The sequence below is a fragment of the Falco naumanni genome, chromosome 4, assembly GCF_017639655.2.
Source record: "Falco naumanni isolate bFalNau1 chromosome 4, bFalNau1.pat, whole genome shotgun sequence".
In the NCBI taxonomy this organism is placed as follows: Eukaryota; Metazoa; Chordata; class Aves; order Falconiformes; family Falconidae; genus Falco; species Falco naumanni.
Window position 1 is genome coordinate 1,234,240 of NC_054057.1, and position 26,265 is coordinate 1,260,504.

General features: G+C 39.6%; 1 protein-coding gene across 3 annotated transcripts in view; it reads right to left on the minus strand.

Annotated features, from left to right (window-relative positions):
* Positions 1-26,265, minus strand: part of TMEM108 (transmembrane protein 108) — a 167,257-nt gene that overhangs the window by 73,757 nt on the left and 67,235 nt on the right. For all 3 annotated transcript variants that reach the window (XM_040589990.1, XM_040589991.1, XM_040589992.1), the window contains one exon: positions 12,897-12,978. In XM_040589990.1, the coding sequence (XP_040445924.1) occupies positions 12,897-12,936 (40 nt within the window). In that variant the 5' untranslated portion in view covers positions 12,937-12,978. The remainder of the gene's footprint in view (positions 1-12,896; positions 12,979-26,265) is intronic.

A 26,265-nucleotide genomic window follows, 5' to 3' on the forward strand; every position in this document is an offset into this window, starting at 1 on the left:
CACAAGAAATAGTTCTTCCAAAATTATCAGTGAAATGGACATACTGCATGACAGTCCTTTCTTAACAGCAATAAACATGATATTCTACTCACAGCTAAACTTTGGAGAAATACACCTCTATACGCTCATGCATTACTTTAAAAACCAACTGTAAACGCTACTTTGATGATTTAATTACCGAGATGACCCAAATGTTTGGTCTGAGTTTCATTCCCTTGTGAATGCTGTCGCCCAGGTGCATCCTTTGCACTACACCACAGTCTCAGCAACATACCGCTCCTATCAATATAGTTGTTGAACAGAAACCAAACTCTTGTCACAGCCAGTGACAATATGCCTCTAGTCCAAAAAGCAGGACATGCAATACACAGTCTGGAGATACAGCAGGACCATGTGTGATCTCCCTTCCTCCATGGATATAACACTTGAATCCCTTCAACCTACAGGACAAAAGAGGCTTTATACTGGTCCATACCATGCTGAAAAGCATCACCTCCGCTAGACATGAAAATCTCATCTTGAAACACTGAAGACTGAAATTTCCCAGTCTCACGTAAGTCACTAGACAGCAAGTAAGAGGGACTCTATCATAACTCTGCTGCATTGTCTGAAAAGCAGAATAAAACTTGCAAATTGAAATTTGAGAGTAACATGTCTCTACCCCACAGATCTCACATTTGTGGTTAAACATGTTAGGATAGGTGTTGGTAATGCCATGATCAAACACCACCTGATTTCCAAACGAGTATTTGGATTCATGAATTCATTTGGATTCGTCTCCCATTCTCTGATAGCAGGCACCTGAGGGTGCAAAGAACGTTCCCTACAGGGGACACATCCCTTTGAGGATTAAATGTAGGATTATTCAACCAGGAAATTTAATTTTAAAAGACAAGTAGTAGGAGACAGCTTTCTTTTTTCATTCATTCTTCACACTTTCTGTAATAACCTGAATACTTCTAAAAATAAAAGCAGAAGGATGGCATAACCAATGGCTGTTAATAGAAAAATAATTGGCTTAAACGAGGCACACACTCATATGCACAAAAAATAAATGGCCCAACAATTCTATTGAGAGTTACAATATTTTTAGCCATATGGCATTTTTTATTAATTGTTATAATTTCTAACTAAGAGCCAAATGTATATCGGCACTGTATAACACATCCAAATACTCTCAACTCCTAGCACAAAACACTTACAGATAAGACATGTAGGAACAGGAGATAGTGAGAAATACAGCAACAGCAGCCCAAGTTCTCCCCAATATTAGGAAGTGGATTTGGCTTTACTCTTGCAGCTGCATCAGCAACATCCCTCCTCTGAGAATGACAAAATGGGCTCTAAGCCTTTTCTCCACAGAGTCAGCAAAGATAAAGAAGAAAGAAAAAGGGAACATGTTTTGAGGCTTAACAATCCACACGAGCTCTACAACATATTTTGGGCCTTTGGCAATTTATGCTAATTGAATGTAACCCTCAAGCTGTTCTTTCTGCAATGGTGCTGTTCTGGAGCACAGCCAGCCCAGAGTCCAGAGAAGCACATGCTCCCACACTGAACCACCCTAGGTCACCACAGAGCCTACAAACCAGGGGAACCGCACTGAAAATTTTGATGTACCAGTGAAAACCACTGTGAGAAAGGCATGTTGCTCTGGTAGGAGTGAATCACATTTAACTGCATGTTCTGGTTTGGGCTTGGTGCTACAGCATCCCCACAGCTCTCCTTGCTGCTGGGTTTGCTGCTCTGCCTATTTTATCTGAGGCCAGAAGCAGGGAGCATGGGCAGGAGGGGGCAGTGGTCTTTTCCGGGCTGTGAAGAAACACATGAAGTCACCAGATGGCATTGTCACCTTCTGCAATAGGAAGGGCTATTTTCCACGCTGGGGAATGCCAGTGAAGACAGGTGTGTTGTAATCGAGGACAGCTTAATAGCCAGGAACATTAAGAAATGCTCCTAATAATGATTAAGACCAAGACATTTTCCTTAGAACTACCTTTGATTTCTGAAACAGGTTTTCCTGAAACAAGAGCTAGTCAAGTCTACATACACTGCACAACAGTCTCCCCAGGTTTTCTCTGGCTCTGTAAATTACAGCAATAGAGAACCTTCCTATATCACGTAGAAGCCCTTCCTTGGACAATGTACACTAAGCATTCTCTGTCTTATGTTGTCTCCACTCCATCCATCTCCACCTCAGAGACCAGAGGATTTATATCTGATTCCTTGTCAGTGCTTTGCAGTGACTTTGCAACTAATGGTCCCAGTCATAAACATCCCAAGGGCCAGGAAAGATGCACTGCAATATGCACAGCTGAGGCCCGAGGTCCTGTTTCTCCATCTTGTAGATGACCTCTCTCCTAAGGGATCACTCTGCTTGAAAAAAAAAGCTGCTAGTGTCCCTTCCTATTAAGCTGTAGCAACTACTCCATTCCCGCACACCCTCCTTGCCCACTCCTGGGAACTGGTCTCAGAGCATCCTCCTTCCTTTAGCACCTATTGCTCTTTCTCCAGCACAGGCTTCATCCTTAATAACTTCCAGGGTGCTTCTGCACAGCACAGACTGTAATGTGATTAACTTTATGCTTCGCAGCCTCAGCATTAAGTAGAAGATCTTGGGGCAGGATTCAACATGAGGCTCTCAGGCATGTAGAGGCCTTGATCAGGGAGACAGCTCTTCCTTCCAGATATGGCTGAACAAAACACCTTTGAACTAGGTGAATTGGCCAGATGCTCTAAGGAAACAACACTGCCAAACCCAAGCACTAGTGAATTGAAAGACATAAAACATTAGATAATTGTTCCATTCTACCTCCAAGACAAGAGCAAAAGGTCACAGGGCTTGAAACCACTTTCTTTCTCTCCCTGTGCTTTAAAGCTCTGAATTAACCCTCTCCATACAAATACAATCGGTTTGCCCTGAAAGCGTATGGTTGTCTATTTATCAGGTGCTCTCATGTTTCTTATCTTCACTTTCTTCTCTTTGACATTTTAATCATGGTGTCTATGTTAATTGTTAATGCCCTCAGCAATGAGAAGCTGTGATAACATAATGGATTTGTAGCCTCTGCAGGAGCCAGCGGTATCTAAATCTTCAGAAGATAACTGCAAAGTCATAATTCTCCTTCTTACAGGATGCTAACTTAAAGAAACAGTGCTTTTTTCAAATGCATAAACAGTTAGAAACTTCATGTTGAAGTACTGAGAGCCCTTCAAAGGCTGGCCACAAGGGAATTCTAGCAGCAGCAAAGCCCTGGGATTTACACAATGTGACTTATAATCTGGCCAGAAATCATGCTGTTTTTCACGAAGTTTATACTACAAGTACTGCCACTAATACTCCACGGTTTACTTGGAAAGCCACAATGAAATGTGATGCGAGGCCTTGTATAAGTGCACAAAGTTTCAGACTCTTCTAGGTTCTCATGTAATGACTCATAACTACTGATGACATTGGTTTTATAAGACCAATACTCCTCAGGGATGAGAGGAAATTGTTTGTTCCCTTTCTAGCAATAAGGAAGGTCCATGGGTTAAAGACCACAATGAGACAGAGGCTGTTGTATGGTCTGAACAGTTCCATCTAAGCAGTATTTTAGCTTTCTTTGCAAAGCATGCTTTATTCTGTAACAGCACACACCACATGTGCTTCTACTAACGACGGCAGTTATTACATACATATGATGCATACATAAACATATCTGTATGCATCAGCAGTACAGAGTAAGAACAACAGTATAGTGAATACAGAATGTGCACCTAATAAAATTGATCAGCACAAGTGTTTCAGTGTGTATATGAAATACACTTACAGATTGCAACTATACCTGCAATAAGAAATTAATATATCTGCTTTATTAAGAGAATTATCCAGCCATCTCTCCTTCTCTGCATTGCTTCCTTTACTGATTATCCCTTCACTGACAGGATACAAAAAAGGTTTCTTTTCCTTCTTCTTCTCCCAGCAGCTGGAATCTCTTATAGCAGAATTAGGAAGCAACGTCTTGTGAAAGCTACTCTGACCATGGCAAGCTGCAGGGCAGTGTGAACACACAGGAGCAGCCTTTGTGGACCAAATGGACGTGGGAGCGTATAGACAGAATACACACCCTAGTGTGTGAGACAGATCCGCTCATCAGTTTTAACATTTTAAATTGGAGACTGAAATTACTTGTATAGTTTCACTGGAACCTAAATTAATTAACATCTACATAGTGCTGTGAGTTCATAAAATACTACATAAGAAGCATTTGCTACCACTACTAGGAACTGTAAATGTGCACTTGATTCTGTGCCACCCCCTTTTGTTTTTCCTTTCCTCATAACTCAGTCTTTGTAAGCACTGATTATTCTTCACCAACTTTTTGCCTGAGGCAAAAGACTTACATTCTGCACGGTATTGCATAGTTTTGAAGCACTCCGCTCCGTTACATTAGGAGAAAAGGGATCAGATTTTCCAAATTATCTTGGCACTCCTTATCAGAGAGACAGCCTAGTGCAATTCTTAAAGGTACCTGCAGAAGTTTCTTACTTAGTCACCATGAAGATCACAAGTTAGCCTGCTTAGGGACTTAGAAAACTCACTGAGTGCCCAACTGAGTTACTAAGCATTTGCTGATTTGGAAAACTTGGCCTCAAAATCCTGTCCTTGTCCCTGGATATGACAGGAGCCTGGTCTTGAGTGAAAAGGGTAGCTCAAGAACCATGTCATCATCACAGCAGAGCAGAAAAGCGCAGTGATTGGCTACATTGTACCATTCCTTCAAAGCCTGGAGCGGTGGGTTCCTCCTGGGCACTCGTGGTGCACATCCTAACAGACACACCAGCCGGCACGGGGGCACAGCTCCTCCGCCCCAAGGAAACACGGCCTTGGGGTTGTGGTTCCCTTGTCTTCTCTAGCTGAAAGGTGCTATAAGCATGCTATAAACTTTCTCTCCTAATTTCCAGAATCTTTTCTGAACCTAGTAGAGTGGGTTTAAGTTACTACAGCAGTGCTAAAGTATTCTTCCTGCCAAGGTCACTTTTCAAACATCTTTTGTGAGACATAAAACAAGCATCTTCCTTTATCCAAGAACAATGTGGGGGGCGAAAAATAATGTGAAATGAGACTGTGGGCTTTTTCCAGACCTTGGGACCACATCCTGCCCTTGAAGTTTCACGCATTAGAGGATACACATAATTTAAACCGATTATTTACCACAAAACAATACATTCATACCAATTATGTATAGGCCTTGATTTGTCAAGGAAGTTTTGCAGATGTCTATCTTCAAAATAAAGACCAGCCGGATGCACTGCTTTGAGAAGCAATGGCTTTATTCCAAAGGCTAACTTAGGTAACGCTCACAGCAAGTTCTTTTGCAGGTGGAGTTTTGAAGTCTTTCATTGAAATGAATGTGCTTAAATTTTGGCATATGCTCAAGTTCTTTGGAGATCTGTTGTAGAACTGGAAAGGACATCTATATATTTGTTATTTAGAGATGAGACAGGGATAGTACCCATCACATGCTGCCAAGCTGGATAACACTTTCATTTATATGTATTTCTTCCAAACTGTTGCCACAGCCTGCAGTGAGCTACAACGGACACATACATGAGTGATCAAAGGTGCCATAATCTTCACAGTTAGGTCTTCCTTGTTCAAAAATAATGGGATATAGATTGCCAAGGGGTGGGTGGAGGGAGAAAAGTTCAAAGGCTTTGCAAAAAGTCAAGACATTTTTAACACATAGAAGTTCCAGCACCTAAATGCGATGGTATAAATATCACTGAATTACTGATACCAGTGGTACATGTCCCTGTGCACGGCAGTTCACACGTGGGGAAATACCAGGTACCAACGTATGTTAAGGATCTAACAGCCATTTTTCCGTCTTCCTCATAGGAACACTGTCACAAGCACTGGACAATTCATCAATGTTAGACATCAGTGTTCGTGCTGACATAAAAATTTTCTTACTTCAAATTACTGGAATGCAGTCCAACAGAGATTCAAGCCTATGGCTAGTGGCTGCTGTAGGAGCAGTCTGCCTGGTGCTAAGAGCTCTATTTACATATTTAACTGCCTTTCCTGGATTAGGGCTTGATTGCAATATTGTCAAAAACATATCAATGTCTCTTAGGCACAACCAGCAAGAAAAGAAGGCTTCGGGGAAGGAAATAAAAGTTTGACAGGATATTTTTGTTTTATAAAGCAACATGTCAAAGCAAGATGGGAACATGAAGGCTGGGAATAAAATCCCAATCCTACTAAAGTCAGTGGGAGTTTTGCCACTGAACTCAATAGGACCAATATTTCACGGTTGCTAGGCTCCTGTCTGCATATCAGTAACATTTCTTCCTCCACTTGACTTGACTCTGAGTCTCAAAGACACACATAAAATTGCACAAGCTGCTACGTCTTTGTTCCTGAAGTTTCATTTTTATTACAGATGGATGAATAGACTTTTGAAAGGGAAAATAGAGAAAAGTAAAATTTGTACTCTTGCCTATTCACTCTCCCTGTAATACCCCTCTCTCAAGGGTTGAGGCAAACAATACTGAACCTAAAATAGAAGATTAGAAAGATACATTGTCATACAACGGGGACTGCTTCAAGTCCAAAACACAAGTAATTCACAACGTAAGATGGAAATAATATTGTGAGTTCACTTTTGACCTATCAAATAATGGTTTAACAAGACAGAAAGGAATTTTAAAACCAAATCCTTGCAGCATCTTCCAGCTTGGGTAAACATCCATATTTATATATATTTAATATCTCTTGGTTTTCTAGCATAATGAACATGGACATTGTTACCAGAAATGTCTCACAACTGGTTTGTGAATGCTTGATGAATATAAACACAGGGAAATTATCCATGTTCTCAGTAATTTTGAAAAAATCTACAGGGTTCTAATGCGAATAGTATCAGTATAAGCATAAAATTGAAGGTATTTAATGCCAAGAACATAACCAGACTATCAAATGATATATGCAAAGGCACAAACTGCTTGCTTGCCAATAGAAAGAGCAAATATAATAATGTAACTGTCTGTTGGCTTTTCATCCCAAATTCAGAGTCAAGGACTTAAACCATGACCTGAAATTCTACAGCCCCAGGCCTGTTCCACATCTTTCTGTGTTTCAGCAAATCTGCAAGAACAGTGGAGAAGCTTCCACAATATATTAGTTGTTTGGGAGGGTTGCTGTGTCCTGAATTTGTACCTGCTCCTGGCAGAACAAGGCAAAAAATCCCCTCTCCAATAGATGTACCTCAAACTCTTTCGTAAGCTTATCCAATTTGTGAAACACTGCCAAACTGTTATGTCTTTGAAGGCAAGAATGTTCATGGAACCAGCAAATTTAAAATAAATATTGCAAACTATTCATGGGAACAATCTCAGGTTTAGAATGACAAGAGCTATCCGATTCACAGAGCGGTGCTTATCCAGAGGGCAAGCAAGAACAAGTTCTCTTGTGTGAGTGCAGTTGAAATCTCACTAAAGGGCACATCAAGGACTCTGGAGCCTACATCTAGTAAGTAAATGCATATTCAATTTCATTTCTTTATAAGGTGCATCAGTTTGCTTCTAAAGCTGTCTTCAAAAAGGTCTGTTTTCTAAGAAGGGATTGCAAAATGGAAGGTTGCAGCTTCTTTCAAGGCACAAGGTTTTTGCTGAGAAACTGAAGCAACAACTTTTAATTGAATTCTGGGAAAAGCAAGTGTTGATGCACTGCTTGCTGCGAGCTGCCTGATGGGCAGTCCGTTACCAAGCCACGTGACTTGCAAATACAAATGCTCCAGCCCAGTGAGTATCCCAAAAAGCTTTGTACATGAAACACTGCATATCCAGAGGCTGTTTACCTTTCTAATTTTTAAGCAAACCAGTTGGAATCTATTGCTGGATAACCACTCCCTGCTCCTCTCTTTACTGAAGCCAAGACCTACCAGCCTAACAGAGGACAACAAAAACGGTTTTCTTTTCTCTCTGTGAATGATAGGAAAAGACTCTCTGCTGATATGTATCAGGTGATCCCCAGTACCTTTAAGTATACATCAGCTGTACATTTCTATTGCATGGATTAATTATACATGGCTCATGCAAACCGAGAGCCCTCTATCAAAGCAAGCAGGCTCATTTGCGCTAAGGACACAGTACCTAGTGGTCACAGGATCAAAGCGTTTCATGGGAGCTTTTGAAATCACCTAGATGACCCCTGTCTCCCCAGACAGATGTGGGTTTTTTTCCATTCAGTGCTTCAGTGGCAGACTAAAACCTTCCTTACTAGCCTGTTGTTCTAATGTTTCAAAGTCCTAACCTTCTAAAGCGTTTTTGCCTGATGTCTAATGGCAAGCTACCTGCTCTATAAATCCATTTCTTCATGTCTTATCTACTACTATGGGCAGAGAACAGGTTATTCCTCTGCTTCTGGCAGTAGTCTTTTTTGCAGTTACTATGCCTCCCTCACTTGCTATAAAGAAGCCACGTATAGTTGTATAAATGAGCCATCAGTGCATACCATCTTACTACCACACGTAATTATTCACAGACAGTACTTGACAGTAGAAATGGGACTTGGTGGGTTCCTATTACAGGCAATAGGCATTAAGAGACAATGCTGCTCAGCACCTTTCAGAAGGCACTGCGAATTGGATCTTCTCTAAAAATGGAATTTGACAAACTCACATTGCTCATTAAATATTTATGTAAAGACACATGAGCCTCTGGACTTGCTTCCATCTCAAATGAAGCACTGGTGTGGGCTAACCCTTTCTACAGGATGAACTTCACCGCAAGAGACTTAAAGTCAGTCAGGCTGGCAGTTAAAACTGAGGAAGGCTAGCTGCACCCACAGCAAGGGGATACTGACAGCCTGTGTTATAAGGCACAGGCACTCACTGCCACTTTTGCTCAGTTTGCTACACAGAATGGTGCAAGACTGTACATAGGAGACTCTTCCTATTGATATTACTGGGCATTGAGCCAGACTTGAAGACAGAAGAGTGATGCTTGGGAATGCACTAAGTGACAATGGCATGAAGAAACACTCAGACTGATGTTTATTTCTAGATGCTGTGGTGACAGGTCCTCATACAGACACTGGTGCTGTGAGCAAACAGAAAATAAAAGTCCTTCCATTTTCCTGGAAAATAAGTGTCTGAAGAAAGTCTTGCATACACCTTGTACACCAAGGGCTTCACCAGTTACCTTTCTCCACTTTTTTTCTCAGTTTATATGCAACCTGGAAGCCCTTGGTGAACAGTACATGCATGGTAAATTATAATGTGCATGTTTTATTACAGAAAATGCAGACATATTGTGGCTCATGCTGTAGGGCTTAAATCATCACATTAGGTCTTTATAAAAAATGGAGATCACTCAGCCTCACGGGAAAGGCATTTGCATCTTCATCATTACAGAGGCAACAAACTTAATCCATAAAGATGTGCCTAGAACAAATGGCAGAAAATTGTGGACACATGTTTTGCTTTAATTGGTCCTCATCAACTCAATCTAGATAGTGACTTCAAAGAGCTCTTACCAAGAAACCTCTTCCAAATTTTTTATTTTAATCTTTTTATGTTTTTTTTAAATGTCTTAGAGATTTCAGGTTAAATAGAATCTTTAGGATACAGTTTGAAAGCACTGCTTCTTCAGAGTTACACCACACGTTCAATTACTTATAAGTTACGAGTGACTAGAGGTAAAGTAGCATCGTCCAGCGCCCCTGTCCTGGGCCAAATGTAGCACTGCAATTTTTTACAATGCCTACCTCTTGACAACTGGGATCAGATTCAAGCCAGCTACAAGCATATTCAAAAGAGCAGCTGCTGCTAGTGCCATTTTCACATGCTATTCTTGATCAGCATAAATGGATGGAACATGCTCTTTTTGGAAAGCACAGCAGAAGGACATGGATGGCAGACTGATTACATAACTCACCTAAAATTCACAACAAAAAAGACATACGCTTCATGTAAAACCTTATTTAGATATGGGCCTGACTTAAAAATACAGCTAACAAACACCATTAGTCTGTACATCACAAAAATATCTATGTAAGTCTTTTCCTCCATCCCCAAAGCTAAGCAGTTGTGATGAAAACAAGGGGCCCACTGTCTCAAGACACTGCACAGACACAGCTGAACACAGCACAAATGAACAGAGGTCAAAATGAACACAGAGAAAAGTTTAGCCACTATTGGCCCAGCAGAACAGCTGGAACTCAACCAAGATGTGACAAGCCCCATAGCAACATCAGTTTGGGATAAAACTGCTTCCTCCTACATTTCTTAGCCACAGGCATGCTCACACAAGCACAACAGTTTTGTGTCTCCAGCTGATCACTGTTTCTACAAAAAAACCCAACACTGTTCAAGCCATCCTAGTTTTTGACTCACAAGAGTACATACATAGGGCACCTCTCCCTATAGCCCAAAGCCTCAATTAATCATTAATAACACAGCAGGAAAGAGGAAGATGCTGCCACATCAGAGAGGCAGCACCATGGACCCACTTGTTACAGTTGCAGATGAGGAAGGCAGGCAGGCAGGCAGATGACATCGGTGAATCAGCCCAAAGTAGAACATCTTTTGACACTTTCTCTGAAGGTCTGTTTTTCCTTCTCTGTATAGTAGTAGCAACTTTCCTTCTTTTGTGCAAATGAAACAAATAAGACCATGCTGCAGGCCCTTCTTATAGCATAAAGAATAGTTACAGGAAACACATTAATTTCCTCTTCCTTGGTTGTAGAATGCACTCTCTGGCTATAATTTTTAGCATTGTGGTGCAACTACAGAAAAAGTGAGCTCAGTAACACCTACAGCATATCTAAAGGAAAACTGATTTAATAGGAATTAAGTAACTTGGTGGATCTTACCATAGGCTTTTTACAAACCGGCCAACCAACCAGCCAGTGAAAAAACTCATTCCAGCTGCCCAAAATATCTCTTCTATAACTATAGCTGTTGCATTTGTTAATGATAACTACATTTAGTACACAGTTTTGCTGCATTCAGAGAAATAAAGCAGTTTGCCAGTAGAAATAGTATGTTCAAATTCCATCCTTTCAAATTGTATCATGGAGTTCATAATAGTGTTGCCTATTCACACTACATATATATATGTATGTGTGTATTTATATATAGTTTGGTCACTCTTTCCATCTTCATTGTCAGTGTTCACCTATTTGCTTCCTAGATCTCCAACATATTACCCTGAAAAACACAGTTTCAAGGAGCAGGGATAGCAATGGGGAATGCTGCCAAGCAGGGAAGCATGATACTAATAAAAAAAAAAAAAAAATTGCAGAAAGACCCAACACTGTAATAGGTTGGATGTAGAGTATACATTCCTTTTTTTCCCCTACCACGTTGGTAGAAATGTATTCATACAGTTTAGTTTCATATTTTCATTACAGTGAACCTAATGTTGGTCCAGCAACCAAGATAATTTTAGAATTAAGTTACAATTCAATGTTCAGAAGCACATCAAAATGTGACAAAGTATTCTGGGCCCTTCGCTATTGTAACACTACCACTGCCTCCACTGCTGTCGGTGGGTTTCTGGTTACAGCCCTCCTTGAGTAGCTCTTCCCCCCCCTTGCACTTCAGCCAGGCACCCAACCTCTGGGAGCGAAAGGTATGCTGCTGGGCAGGTTGTCTAGGCACATCTGGCCTAGCTTTATGCTCATGAAAGCAAAATTATCTTGGGTGCACCTTCAGAGTCTCCCCTCGGATGTCATGAAGACACAGCTGAGTTTATCCTATGTCATAGGAGAAGCTGTAGATAAGAATAGGAACACTAGCCAATCTAGCAAAGCAAAAGAGATCTCTCACTCTGCACCCTGAAGGCAATGAATAAAGGAAAGATCTATTAACTAGTTTTCTGTAACAGTACATAAAATATTTGTTAGACTTAATTTTCACACGTGCTAATAAAAGTAATAGTCCTTGCATTGCTCACTGCACGTATACTACCATGATTTTCTGGTTTCTGTCTTGCTTGGACCAGAATAAGACAAATCCAGACAAAACTGTCTATAGAAATATGTATCTCAAAGTCAGAAATTCTGCTGAACTGAATAGAAAACATTAAAAAAACTTTTAGATTCTTACTCTAAGTTAGCAATTTCCTTTGTAAAACATATGACAACGAGTGATTACACTTACGTTTTGTCTATGCTTACTTTATTTTAGCTCTAAAATGTTGAAGTTGTTGCTTGTGATGTTGACACTGAAAATGGTCAGTCTACGGAAATGCCCTAACAGTGTCAATACTATTTGAAAGCTAAAGCCTCCCCTTACTCCCATGAACAGGGGAGGCAGCTCCCACCTACATAGCCTAAATTTCACCTGAATCTGTCTGCTGGACTTTCATATTGGAGGGGCTCTTCTGAAAGCCAAAACTTAAGAGAAGAGAAACTAGTCATCTCAGGAAGTGAAACAGAATTTAGGTCTGAGTGACTCTGGAGCTCCCTTCCCTCACCCATAGATGTTTTATTGAGAAACCACTACCACATGTGCCAAGTGGGGTGGACCTCTATTGTCCACTGAGAACTAGACAAAACCATGATTACACAAAAACGTTGCATTATTTCTTCCAACCACCGTCCTCTGTTTCTAACATCTCATTTTTTAAGGGTGATCACAGTTGCAAGACACAGCAAATCATGGTTATTTTTGTATGAAACCACAGAATTGCTGATACTTCAACTAATTTTTTTAAATACACCTCCAAATACCTCAGTTAATAAGGTAATTTAACTTCCATATGGTTCCTTCAGGTATCTAAAACAAGGCACATGGTTAAGTACCTCTCTGAATTGTGCCCTGCGTAAACATTACTATATTATATGAGGATTTTAATAGTTCCTTTTTTTAATATATATATAAATATTAATATTTACTTACTAAACAGTTGGCAATAGAGGACCTGTAAGCTTCTCTTCATGGTATCATGTGGTCCTGCTGGTCTGCCAGTTTATTCATGATTCTGTCAGGAAAACCAAGAGAAGAAGAAAATTATGTATTGCAAAATATATGTTCTATCATTATACCTGTTGATTACAAAGTAAGATGAAGCTTCACAGGAAAATCATATTGACTAGCAATAAGAAATTGCCTAACTGCGCTTTGCTAGTGCTAGCCATGCTGACCAACAGCTCGGCAGCAAAGGGCAGAGCTGTGGCCAAAAAAAGGTAAAAAGTCTCAAGAATATACAAAAGACATGCACAGAGAATTACTTTCACATTGTGTCGCAGCACTCTCCAAACTAGCCGGCTGCAACAAGGTCTTTTTACCATCTCATACCAACATACCCTTCATGCCAGTCCCTCTGCTGCCTTCTCCTTATCCCTTCTCGCCCAGGACATGAGCTCTCTCTGCTTCTTCCTCCGCTGCTCTCTCTTCACTGGCTGCCCAACCACTTAACAGAACCAGCCACAGCTGTACCTTATCTAGACCCACGGCCCCTGAAGCCAGCCCACAGCTGTATATTATCAGTGTTAGTTAACCCAGCTTCATTCCTCTACAATGTTGTGCCTAGGACTTTATAAAATCAATCTCACAAGAATCTTTTTAGTTTGAAGAAAGGGTCCTCGCTGCAGAAGCAAACGTGAGATGTGGACACTGCTAGACAGCTCTGCTGGGCACCCCGAGCTGGCATCTCCTCCCCACATCTCACCTTTTCACATCCCTCAAGAAGTACAACAAGAATAAAGTCCACCTTCCTTTCCCAATCAAAACTTCAGTAGTGCTGAAGGGGGAAGATCCCAAACTGTGATGAAATGATAGCGCAGAGGGCATTTTTGTCTGAATTGTCTGAAGCAATTTTTAGCTTCATGTTAGCCAACTGTTGTAGCTCACATCACCTCCTGACCTACCCCATCAGCTACCAGGGCTGCAGCCAGAGCAGTGGCAACTGGAAAAGCTTCTCTATGTCCTTGGAAACTTTCTTTTTCTCCTAAACTGTATCATCTCGGTGTAGGAGGGAATCTCATCATTCTTGTAACTACTGTCTGAAAATGGCATGTGGCAAAAATATCTGACTACCACATCTCCCCGCTTTAACAACATTTTATGTGTCCTCATGTCACCAAAATCGTATTTTCAAATACATGTCACATATTTTTCACCTCAGTTAAAAAAATATTATGAAAAAATAAATCCCAATCATGCGGACATTAATTATTCATATTGTGAGGAAAATAAATGCATAAATTGGAAGCAAAAAGCAAACGTAGTCCCAAAGCACTGTCATGAGTAATGTCTCACTGAGTACCCAAAGATAACACAGCATTTAAGTTCTTCATTCCATAAAAAAGCATTTGCTAAACATTCATAACCAACTTTGAAAGACAGGACACAGATCATCCTCCTAAAATGCTTCATGTCAATATTAAATAGCATGTAGTGTCCTCTAGTTTTCACTTCAACGTAATTTCATCTTCTGAACCCTCAGGACATTTCTGAGTTGTTTTAACATGCCCCCATATTAATCTTTAAGCTTATTTAAAATGCAATCTTGAAGGTATAAGATAAACAAGTTAAACCAATTAGTAACACCTTTGAACTGAATAAATGCGGAAGAGTTTGTGAAAACAGAACTATGTTCGACTTTTATGTGAAGCCTCAAAAGGATTGTGACTTTCCTTGCCTGTGTTCTGCAATAAAAACTTTCTTGGGTTTTGTTATGTTATTAGATACAGAAATTTATGTATGCAAACCCCATGTTTTTTGATCCTCCCATGCTTTCCTTTCCATTTAAAACTGGACCTTAAAAACATGAGAAACTTGTGGAAATGTCAGTATTTGCAAGGTGTTTTCCCCTAAATGGAAAGCAATCACCAATGAATTAATTTACTATTTTTTAGTCAAAATCAGAATTTGACTCAGGCCATGGTTTGATCACGAAAACTTGCTGAGGGACTCCTGTTCACCCCTTTCTCCTTGAGGTTTACCAAACAGCACAGTAAAAGCTCAGTCTTTATGCATAAATAGACATCATATAGTCTATTATAGCAGTTTTCAAAGATTCATATACAGAAAGCCTATGTTTAGCATCCATTCAGATATTAATAAATATATATGCAGGAAAGGACAAGAATGAGATAAGCCACTGACAATGTAGATTCCATATCCCCACGGACTCTGCTTGTAAGTTTGTGTCAAAACAGGTTTTACAAGCACTGGCCCATATGAAGTCATAAAAATACATTGGAAAAAAGGGAGAATCTGAAATTGCAACCCTAAATTCACATTATTTGCTTTGTGTAATTTGAACTGTGCTTCACAACTGCGATGTGATACAGTTTTTGGCTATGAACTACAATTCTTTCATATTTCTCTTCAATCTCCAAGTTAATGCTACCCATAATGTATAAAGGTATTTGCTTATAAATTCTGGTATTGTGGTTAAAATAAATAGTATGGGTTTGTGTATATATTTATTTATACAGGACTCTTAGGGTAATTTACCCTGTGCTAAGAAACAGGAACCAATGTGCATATGGGGAAGGAAACAAAGATTAGCACTGGAAAACTTTCACTATGTTTTTTCTGTTGCCCTCAATTAGATTTACCTTTTTGACTACAGGGCTATAAAATTATACTCAGAAAACTCAGTGAAGATACATAAATCAAATGTTGCCATGAGTTTACAACCTCTCAATTTCTTCAAAGTCCTTGGTATGACTTGGGGTTAACAGAACAGAATAGTCTATTTCAGCTGGGCAGGCCCTACTTTGATCATCTACTCCAACAGGTTTAAATTTAAACACGGCTGGAAAATACTGCAATCAAACTTTCCATAATTTTTAATACCTTATTTCTTGTGTACAGGAAATGCATGCAAGCCAAGGATTTATTTTACAGATATTGTAAGGCAAGAGACATTTTATGAGATTTATTTGTATACCCTTGGAAGCCAAATCACACCAACAATGGTTTTCCAAAGACAGAGACTGATTGCAACAACTATCAATGCTGCACGAAGTTCAGGCAGATGAACCAGCCCATTAAGTGCCTGAATCAAAAAGACCTGATATAAGAACAAAGGAACCACTGCTGCACCTGCCCAGATGAAAGCTCCAGTAAGCCCACTACCCTGTCCTTAACATTAGCTGCTAGCAGGATTGTAGGGAAATAACATGTGAAACAACATAATCTTTACACCCTAGCACAGCTTGCTCTATCTCCAGCAACCCTGAGCTGAATACAGCATCGGAGCTGCCATGTTTTTTAACTTGACAATAATTATTCCTCACTTATCTCCTCTGTGTCATACACAATTTTAATCTTTCATTAGATCATTTAGAATGTCTTTTCGAAGCTGAGGAGTTCTTGTCTTTTTGTTTCTTTCATACAGAAGACATACCCTATGTTTGATAATCATCATGTCTTAAGATGTACATTTCCCTTCCAGTTTGGATCTGAGAAGCAGGGAACAGAATTGCATGCAGCCATGAAAATTTGGGTGTGTACTGGATTTTCACACTGGACAGCGACGTTTCCTGTTTCTTCTCTATTCCATTCCCAATTCTGCCTTATGATTCTCTTTTCCCTTGTGACTGCTGCTGAGCTTTACTCCTCTGTTTTATAGAGCTGCCTGCTACAAATGCGTGAGTGGCAATAACTCATCTGGATTCCATCCTCAGATACGCAGAGTGAGGACTGGTTTTCGCCTGTGTATGTGCCTTTGCAATTATCAGCACTGAATTTCATCTGCCATTTTACCACCCCATCCCTTACTACCATGACATTTCTGAGATCGCAATGAAGACCTGAATTATTATATAACAAATACACACCTATTGTATATAACAGCTTCTGAACTTGCTACAGTTTCAACACTAATACTAATTTCAGCAGCTTCCAAACACAGTTCAATCACGGAAAATCTGTATCTCTAACAAGAGAAAGCAAAGGTTCATGGCCAGGCATTTGAAAAGCTGCAGAAGAAACTCCCTTTCTGATCATCAACCCATGTCCAGCCATCACACCATCTCATGGCCATGCGGGCACACTGGATTCAAAAGGTCTTTTTCCTGAAAGTACCTGTTTTCTGTAGTCTTTAGCTTATGAAAACATTTTTCAGGTCTTCTGTGATGAACACATTTATTTTTCACAAGCAAGGAAGGTTACATATTGAGTGGCTGGTAGCTTAGAGTGCTCCAGTTCACCAACCCATGTTTTCTTAGGTATTTGAGCCTGTAGTTTTAGTCACCAATAGATTAGCAGAGTAGTGCGCATGTAGATGGAAAATGCAGACACACAGCCAGTTCCTGACCTTGGGCAGATGAATGTAAAACCAGAGTATCACCACCTCAAATGCACAAACTGTCACTTACTTACACAGCGGTGGGAAAAAAAAAAAAAAAAAAAAAAGAGTGAGCAGAAACAGAAATGGTCCTGGAAAAAAGTGTGTTAAACATTAATAATCCAAAATCTAATCTGAGTACCTAGGGTTTGGTACCCACTTTATCATCACTTTATTCTTTAACACTTTCCTGAGTCTTCTCAGGTATACACTTCTCCAAAGTATTAATTTTAAAATACACTGTGCTTTAATGTTTGAGAAGCATTTCTGAGTATTTAAGGGAATTATGTTAAAAATACACCAGATCTTTGATTAAGATTTTTTGTTGGTTTGGGTTTTTTTTGGTTTTTTTTTTTTTTTTAAGGATTCTTAACCTTAGTTTCCTAGATTCATAGTTAGGTCTCCAAGTAAATGGGCATATTCCCAATTACTCTGAACAACCACTGTTTCTCCTTTGAAAACTAGGAAATAAAGGCCCAAATGATGGCTTTGGTGGTTTTTTTCTATATTGCAATTCACATTGGTGTACCTACTGATGTATTTTGAAACGACGTAATAAAGCTAGTGCAAGTTTGTACTCAAATCCAATTTTAATTTAGAAAGACCCATCTTCAGCAGTTAAATTGGTAGAAATTTGTATCCATAAAAGGTATCATATGCCTAGCCTCAGAGACCTGTGTTTGAAAATAGCGGCTAATCATTCAGTGTCTGAAAGGGACTTACTTATTTTGCCCTTTTTAGTGCACAATATTTCAAGTATAGTTTATCTTATGCAGGATGAGGAATACATGTATGAAATCCCTATGGACATCTAGCAATATTGTCTTTCACAGTAAGTGATACCCTCAACATCACAACTAAATTAAAGAGGACAATGAAGACAATGATGAATAGAAGACGAAAGAGTCCAAAAGAACTGACAGCTCCCAGTCATTCATTATGCCCGACAGGGAAAAAATACCAACTGTGCCTTAAATTAAAGAAGAAATGGAGCAGAACAGAAGGTGAGCATTGGACAAAGCTAACAGTCAATGGAGACTCGTTTTTCTTTGTGAGTCTGTCAAACACAAACCTGAAGTCTGAAATAAAGCTGAAAAATCAGTAATGGAAAGAGGAGACAGGTAAAAGACATGCCACTTCCATCCCACGAAGAATCTGAACTTTATTATGTTATTTCTGACTGCCTTCTCTCCTCTTGTGGATCATTCTGAGAAGAAGAAAAAGCTACATCACTGACAGTTCCACTGTATTATTCCTGGTTGTGCAGAAAATGAAGGAGAAAAAGATGACACACTCAGAAGTTCTTCCGTCTCCAATCACTGTTGAATCCCCAGTCAAGGAAACTGGTCGTTTTAGTATCATACTATCCTGTGATGTTCAATGAATGCCTTACAGAGATAGCAACAGCAGAGGCTCCTCACTCAGAGAGTTGTGACTCCCTCCAGGAGTTACTCACCCAGTGTAAATTCCACCACCAAGGTCTTCACCCCTTGCTTCCTATACTTAAGTGGTTATTCAAGTGTGCCTCATAAAATGAAGCAGGTGTACTCTTCTTGACTACAAAAGGCTAAAGTGCAACTTTGTGTTATCAAGTTTGCATGTTTTGTTTCTTAATTCAGTGGCCCAGTTCCACAATCCAGCTGTTATTTTGCAAAATTTATATCCCAAAAAGCTTCAGTTAATCATCCAAAAAGATAATTAACTTACAGCAATAAGATTCCTCCAAACAAGAATTCTGTGTTCATGTTTAACATGTGCCACATTGTCTGCTGTGATTTATTTCCCACTGCTTGAAACATGCAAACCATCACTACCATCTTTCTTCATAACATCCTGAGTGCAGCACTTTTTATATTTATGTTCCCTTTATACATAGATCAAAAGATGTATAGCACTCTTTGGAATGGTTTATTCTTTGCAGATTTAAGAAAGAACAATTCTCATCTGCTTCCACAATTATCCTCAAAAGTGTACACCCTTCGCTTTCCTAAGGTCTCGAAAGAGAGGGTCTACCCTCAGGATATCATAGCTGATCAGAACCAGTCTTGCTGGTGTCTAGACCTGTCATACATACATAAGGAATAGTCAGGTAGGAGCTGAACTAGATACTACCGTGCTTTTCTGCATATACAAGACTTGCATCCTATGTAACTGGACTTAGAAACACAGAATCTCGTAGCATCCAGAAAAAAACCCAGCAGCCCCAAAGCCTCTCCTCTCTTCATTCAGATGCAGAGCATCCCCACTGGCCTGGCTGTGGTTGTTCTTGTATTGGTGTTTGAATCCATACCTTCCCACTACCACAGAGATAAACATACCCTGCTAACATCATAGTATGAATTATTACATTCCCACAGGCCTCATCCCCACTGTAATAGTGTCTCCATGAACACTCCTACGCTAGATGATCACTTAAAGGCTACTGTCATTACTGTAGTGAGTGGAGGACACTGTCAGCTAACTCATTCCTCGTCATCTTCTTTTATTCACAATTTGAACCTGAGGCATGTTGATGAAAGGGAGACGGAGGAAAGGTTTACACTCTTGGGATTCACTGTCATAAATGGGCTTGAAGAACCTCATGTCCAGGTGAAGAACGTAGTCTGAAAAGGTCAGGTAACACTGCTGTTGCCTTTGGCTGTCTAATGCCTTGGTGTCTGTGGCAATCTTATGAAGGATCACCGAAAGGGTAGGGAAAACGGAGAGGAAAAATACCAGGGCGTAAATAAAAGGTCATTTCACATGAGACTTCCTTGCTTTGATGTGTGCGTGTCCTCCAGCAAATTTGAGCCCCATGACCTTTTTGGAAAAGCTATGACAGACAGTTTTACCGTCTTGGCTGACCATAACAGAAGTCCCAGAAATGGAGATCGGAACAACTATAAAGCACTAGGCTATTGAATGTCCTTCACACTCCATCGATAGTACAAGGGACTTTATTTCCTAATATTGTTCCTAATTATCTACTGTTAGCAAATACTTTTGAAGGCAGCTCCAGTGGGACAGAAGTCTGAACGTCAATTGTTCTGGTTTGTTCTTGTTCCCACAGGTACACAGACAAGACTCTGTGTGTACATCTGTCTGTCCAGTTGTAGAAAAAGAAAAAGCTTCTCCTTTTCAGCATTCACCTCTGTGGAGCTCCAAGAAGCTAAATTCTCTGTAAGTCTCAAACTGACTTAGCAGCTGTAGCGATAACTAGATTTTGGTCATTAATACACATTAGGGGTGGCGAGAAGACTCTCGTGTGCATTTTAAAACTTTTACATGGTTGAATTTTGATGCAGTAGCATTTATGTAATAGAAGCTCCTTTGCTGCTTCTCCTACACCATTACTCAAGCTGCACTGCTTATTAGATATTATTTAGTTGCAATTACACCACATGTAAAAACACTTCTTCACTTTTGCCAATTATTCACATATGAATTAATGATCCCATTACTGTCATCAAGTTATACAAAGCTGAAAGAAGTCCCACAAGTCAGTGTCTACAGTCTAACACTGGATTGTGACACTAGGCATTTTAAGGCACTATAGAATGCCATTGCTCTTACTTTACAAAAGATCTATTGCTGCAAAAGGTCTTGTGGGTGTTTATTTGCCTTCCGTTGCTTAAAAAGGATTTTTTTTTCTAATCATAGTACCAGGGTGCTGTTTTCCAGGTGGAAGAAGTGACTTCTGCCACTTGAATAACTTTAAAATCTGTATTATCTAACAGTAGTAAGAGATATAGCACACATACCTGAGCCATTCAAACCTCTTTCAGGAAATCTCGCATACAACTATGTGCTTTGTAAATTTACTTCAACTGGAAAACTAATAATAATATATTAAGGTCTAGCTACATAAATATTTCTACTGCAGTTCATTCTTTTCAGTTACTAATGGTCATTTGAAACTTATCTTTGATAATGAAATTTTACTGCGCAGCTTGAAACATGCTATTTTTGCTGTTTGAAGAAAAAGAGTCCAACTTCTCTGAGTTAGGAGGAGGATCATCTCTCACATTACAATATAAAAAACCAACAACAACAAAAGTTAAACAACTGGGTCAAGAAAGTTGTATAAAAATAGACCTTAGTGAAAAATACATTTCACTGTTCTCTGGAAAAGGACTTTTTTTTTTTTTTAAAACACAACAAAGTGAAATATGATAGATTTAAGACTAAGCTGTGTAATTTTTCAAAATTTTCTTTATGGGTCTTTATGGGAGCCAAAGCAAAGAAAATCTTTTCATATTGTATCAAGTTCATGATGAAAATTCCACATGCTGTGCTATGCCCAGGAAACATTCAGCAGTTTAAACTGTCTTCTCTTTCACAGGAAAACTTTATAACCACTGGAAGCTCTTCTGCTAAAAGACTTTCTTGACACACAAGACTATGCTAGTTAAGATATCTCTATGACTTCTGGGAAAAAACCAGAAAATACAGCTTGTTCTTCCTTGTCAGTCACAGCAGGGAATGGATGTAGAAATACGCTCCATTTCCACATCACATTTGTGATGGTGTCTTTTCCCTGGAGGATCTCCCATGGCATCCCATCTGCCTCAGAGTATGCACCTTTGGACCATGTGGAGGGACAGCATCCATGCCGATGTTGACATTTGATTTACTCAGCTGAAGTCCCTCTGTAGACAGCAGGTAGATTGACTCCTCTGAAGCCTGATGCCTGTGATGGGTATCTCTTTTGGAAGGAGAAGACCCATTCCCTATGTGGGGCCACCTCACTCCATTGAGTTTGAGAGGGCTGAAGGTCCACCATCGATTTGAGCTTGTAACACTGAAAATGGGGATTCCAACATATGTACAAAGGAAGCCCACACAGCGTTTTCTCCAGCTACAGGGATCTCAAGGTTTATGGGGTTAACTTCTCTGCAGCTGCATTAAACTGTTCCTTTGTTCCTATTGTGTAGGATACACAATAAAAAATAAAAATGTAAAGAACAGGCAAGCAAATCTCTCTGCCTGCACTATAATAAACACTGGAGAGTCGGAAAAAGGTGTACCTTTGTGAAGCAGCTGAAATAATGCTTTCCACATTATTCAGCTTGATTAAATGTAAATATTGCAAGTAGAGAAGAAAAAAGGGTGCAAAAGAGAAGGTACTATTTTCCCTTTCTTATAATATGGTACTGTATTCCTAAGGTTGACTGCGTCAAATTTTGAAGCATTTGAAAGCATCAGCTATAAACAAAGAGGAGTATGCATGTTCTGCATGTCTGAAATCTAGGCCAAAATAACAGTTTCATAAAGATGCTTGAGTATTTCAAAAATACAAGTAAATGCCATTGAACCACTGAAAACACTGTTACACTGACCCTAGAGGACTTCAAAGAAAATCTGTAGTAGAGATAGAAGCATCTCAATATAATATTTTAACTGCAAGATTATCTTCTCTTTAGTAAATACCACAATCACCCAGCTAAAGAAATAACTCCTGATAAACCATCACAAAGGAGGCTCAATACTGTGCATCACCATTATCTGATTTACAGTGAACTAAAGATGTGAGCTAAGGAAGGAAAATGCCTGTAATTGCTTAGACAAAAATCTCACAAAATGGGTTTTGGCTTTGAAAACTTTTAACTGTAAAGAAGGCCCATTTTACTGACTTTCCTCAAGAGACTGTCAAGATTAAAAAGATAAGGGGATATAGAAGAAGAAAAAGGTCAAGATAGAATAATTAAGTTTTGGCCCATCTCAAGGGGAATTTCAACTGACCTCATGTAAGATAAGTGCAGAAGAACCCAGCCCATAATCTATACATTCTGCTTTGTCTCCCAACTCCCTGGCTAGTTTACATCTGTAAAACACAGTGGAAATAATTGCCAGTGAAGGATAGCAACACAGTGCTCTGACTCCACCAGATGCTGAATCCAGTCCACAAACACAGACTTTGAAAACGAAAGATAGGTGAGGAAAAAGAGCTTTGAATCCAGTCACAGTGCCCCACCAGCATATTTTGGTTGCGGCCCATTCTATTGTACCAAACAAGATGACATAACTAAGGAGAACAGAAACACCTCAGCTGCCAAAAAAATTAAACAAAAAGCAATGCATTTATTATTGCAATTTTGAATTGCACAAATATGTTTATGTATGTATACAGCAGATGATGACTACATTTTCTGCTTATCTTTCCTTATTTCCATATTAACGCTAGCATGCCGCTCCCAGTGACAAAAGGAAAAAAAAAAAACATATATGGCATTTTCACTTTTTCTTTTCAGTGAAAAGAAAATAATATTAAAATTCCTATCTAAATATATATTTAAGAATATTTCCATGTCAGTTTTGGATGGAGTGTTTTGAACCAGCTCTTAATCATAACATGTAAGTATAGCATAAGGATCTAATTTTACAATGACAGGTAATAATAGACATATATAAGTACCTAAGATTGAAAGAAACACTTTATTATAGTTGAAAAAAATCATGGTGGAAAAACATAACCACTTTTTGAATTCTTAACCATTCAGTCTCAATGGTGCATTAATATATTTAATAGTAATCCACACTGTTGGTTTTTTTAACAGAGCATAAATTCCTAACAAAAACAACATGGTCTATAATGGTATTTTATTAACAATATCAGTATAGTAAACAAACAGAAAAGGTTGGTTGTTTTTTTTATGATCTCCTCAGGTGCCTTGCCGGATCCTCTTGCTCCCACGACAGGGTGTTAGTTCTGGGCCAATCCCAACTGAACTGTTTGCTGGTTTCCTTTGAACAGCTCATTTAGAGCACACATTCATCTTGGAATAAAATATATCACTTCAAAGACTTAGTCTGTCTGAAGTAGCTTCTATGAAATTATAACAACTCATACTCTAAGAATAGACACATCTTTGGCAGATTTGGATGTATGGATGCATAAATGCATGTAGACAATCCTACGCCACAAAAAGTAAGATGATGTCTTGACCTACGTCTCCCTGGTTAAACCTCCTTTTAATAGAGCCCTTTACTACCTCTCTTATAATCAGACATTCAATATGGTAAGACAAGAAGGGAGATAAAGTGAGCTCTGAAATATGACTGCTCTGCTTTGGAGGGCTGATCAACATACACTGAAAAGTAGAAGAGTACACTTGCTTAGACTTGACATTTCATCCGAGAGTTTATTATGTCTGTGTCTAGTTCAAGGGACTTATCCCCAGCTTTCAGCCCCAGGATTTGATGTCAAAGGAAGAAGTGGGCTCAGAAAGAATAGGGGACTACCAGCCAGCGACCCCAGTCATAAATAGCAATCCCTTTTACAGATGATTGTTTTGCACACCACTTTGACACAGCATGTGGGAATAAAATGAAAATTTTACATTGTATCAAACAAATATATCCTCACAAAAATTTAGGTTTGGAGGTAGGTGGCAGGAAATAAGCTCTTGGTAATTTCAAAATTATTCATTCTTGTCCATACAAGGTTAGTGTAGTGCAAACACTGCATTTCATTTGAAAATGTATGTAGTCCTGCCTGATTCAATAGCAAGAGTTTCCATGAAAATTAAATGTCAGAGCAGTGCAGCTTATTGGTTTTACTCAATGTAAACTCACTTTTTATGCAACTCTGAATAATAATGGCCTGCTCTGTGTCAACGTGATGTCAACAACTTCAGGCTTTGGAGGAGGGGACGGAAGGCAAGGGAAGGAGAGACGGGTATGTGCAGTGCTAAGCTGGCGCTATCCGAATATAGCTCTAGTGACAGGTCTGTAGCTTTAGAGAGGATTTAGCACAATGATCATTGCATGTCTGATTTTCTTCCCTTTTGCTTTGTGCAGCCAGCAAGACTGCTACTGGCTAAACAGCTCATCTTCCCCCCTTCAAAGGCTTCAAACACTGGCATATATAGAGGTGCAAGTTAGCCACAGGGAAATACATATGAAAGAATACAAAAAATCCCAAACAGCAGTATCTGAAAACATGTCAAGCTACCAAGTAAGATTACACTCAGATGCACAATTTGTTCTAATAGGTTCGTTAAAACTCCCATTTACTGCCCAGAAATACAAAGTTCTTCCTCAAGCAAAACCCACTGACCCTGATGGGAGCCTTGCTTCAGTACAGACCCCAGCACCTGGCTCAGAATTTGTAAAGCAGGGCAAGTAAAGGCCACTGTTCCAAGAAGGCTGTTCTGTTAGGCTTTGCTTTAGTTTGGTGGTTTTTGTTTGTTTGTTTGTTTTTCTGAAAGAGGTAAGAAACAGCACAAGCAGGAAAAGAATAGGAATCTCTGAGACTGCATGTTTGATAGGTGGATTTAATAAATAAACTTCTTACTGAATAATTCACCTCAGCTAAAATGCAATGAGGATAGTTTCCAGTATGTCAGATATTCTTTTCCTGCATTGCAACTAAGATGGGCTAAACCATGTTCTGAGCTGCTGAGTGCAAATCCAGAGCACTCCCAGTGACTCTGTCACAGCACAATGCAATTTGAGTATGAAAATGAACTCATGAAAGAAAAAGGGCAAGAATGGCCTTGTGTAAAGTACTGAACCGCACTGCAGAGGATCTGGGGGATGCTAGATCCCTCTCAAAAAAACCTGCAGCTTCTCTCTTGCTTTAGGGGCCCCTTCTCCTGAGTGCTAAGACTGCCACAACAGAGTTACAGGAGATGGGGATCAATAAACTGCAATGAGAGCTCTTTTGGTGCATCTATCCCTGCAGTGCCAAAGTCTCCACTGGCTATAGTCTGTACATACTGTGACAACCCAAATAATAAACTGGCTTCAGTTTTTTTGTCTACTATCCAGCCTCATTCAATGTAACAGCAGGGACTGTCCACACATGTCCAGTGAGTCAAGGTCACATCAAGAAGGAACCTGCTGTTTGCTGCATCTCTGCCTCATCACTGATAGCACTGGACAGCCCGATGAGAATGAGGTAAGGGCTTAGAGAACCACCATGGCTGTGCCTAGGGCAGCTGAAAACTGCCCTGGGGAACTGGATTATCTCTCTGCCTAATG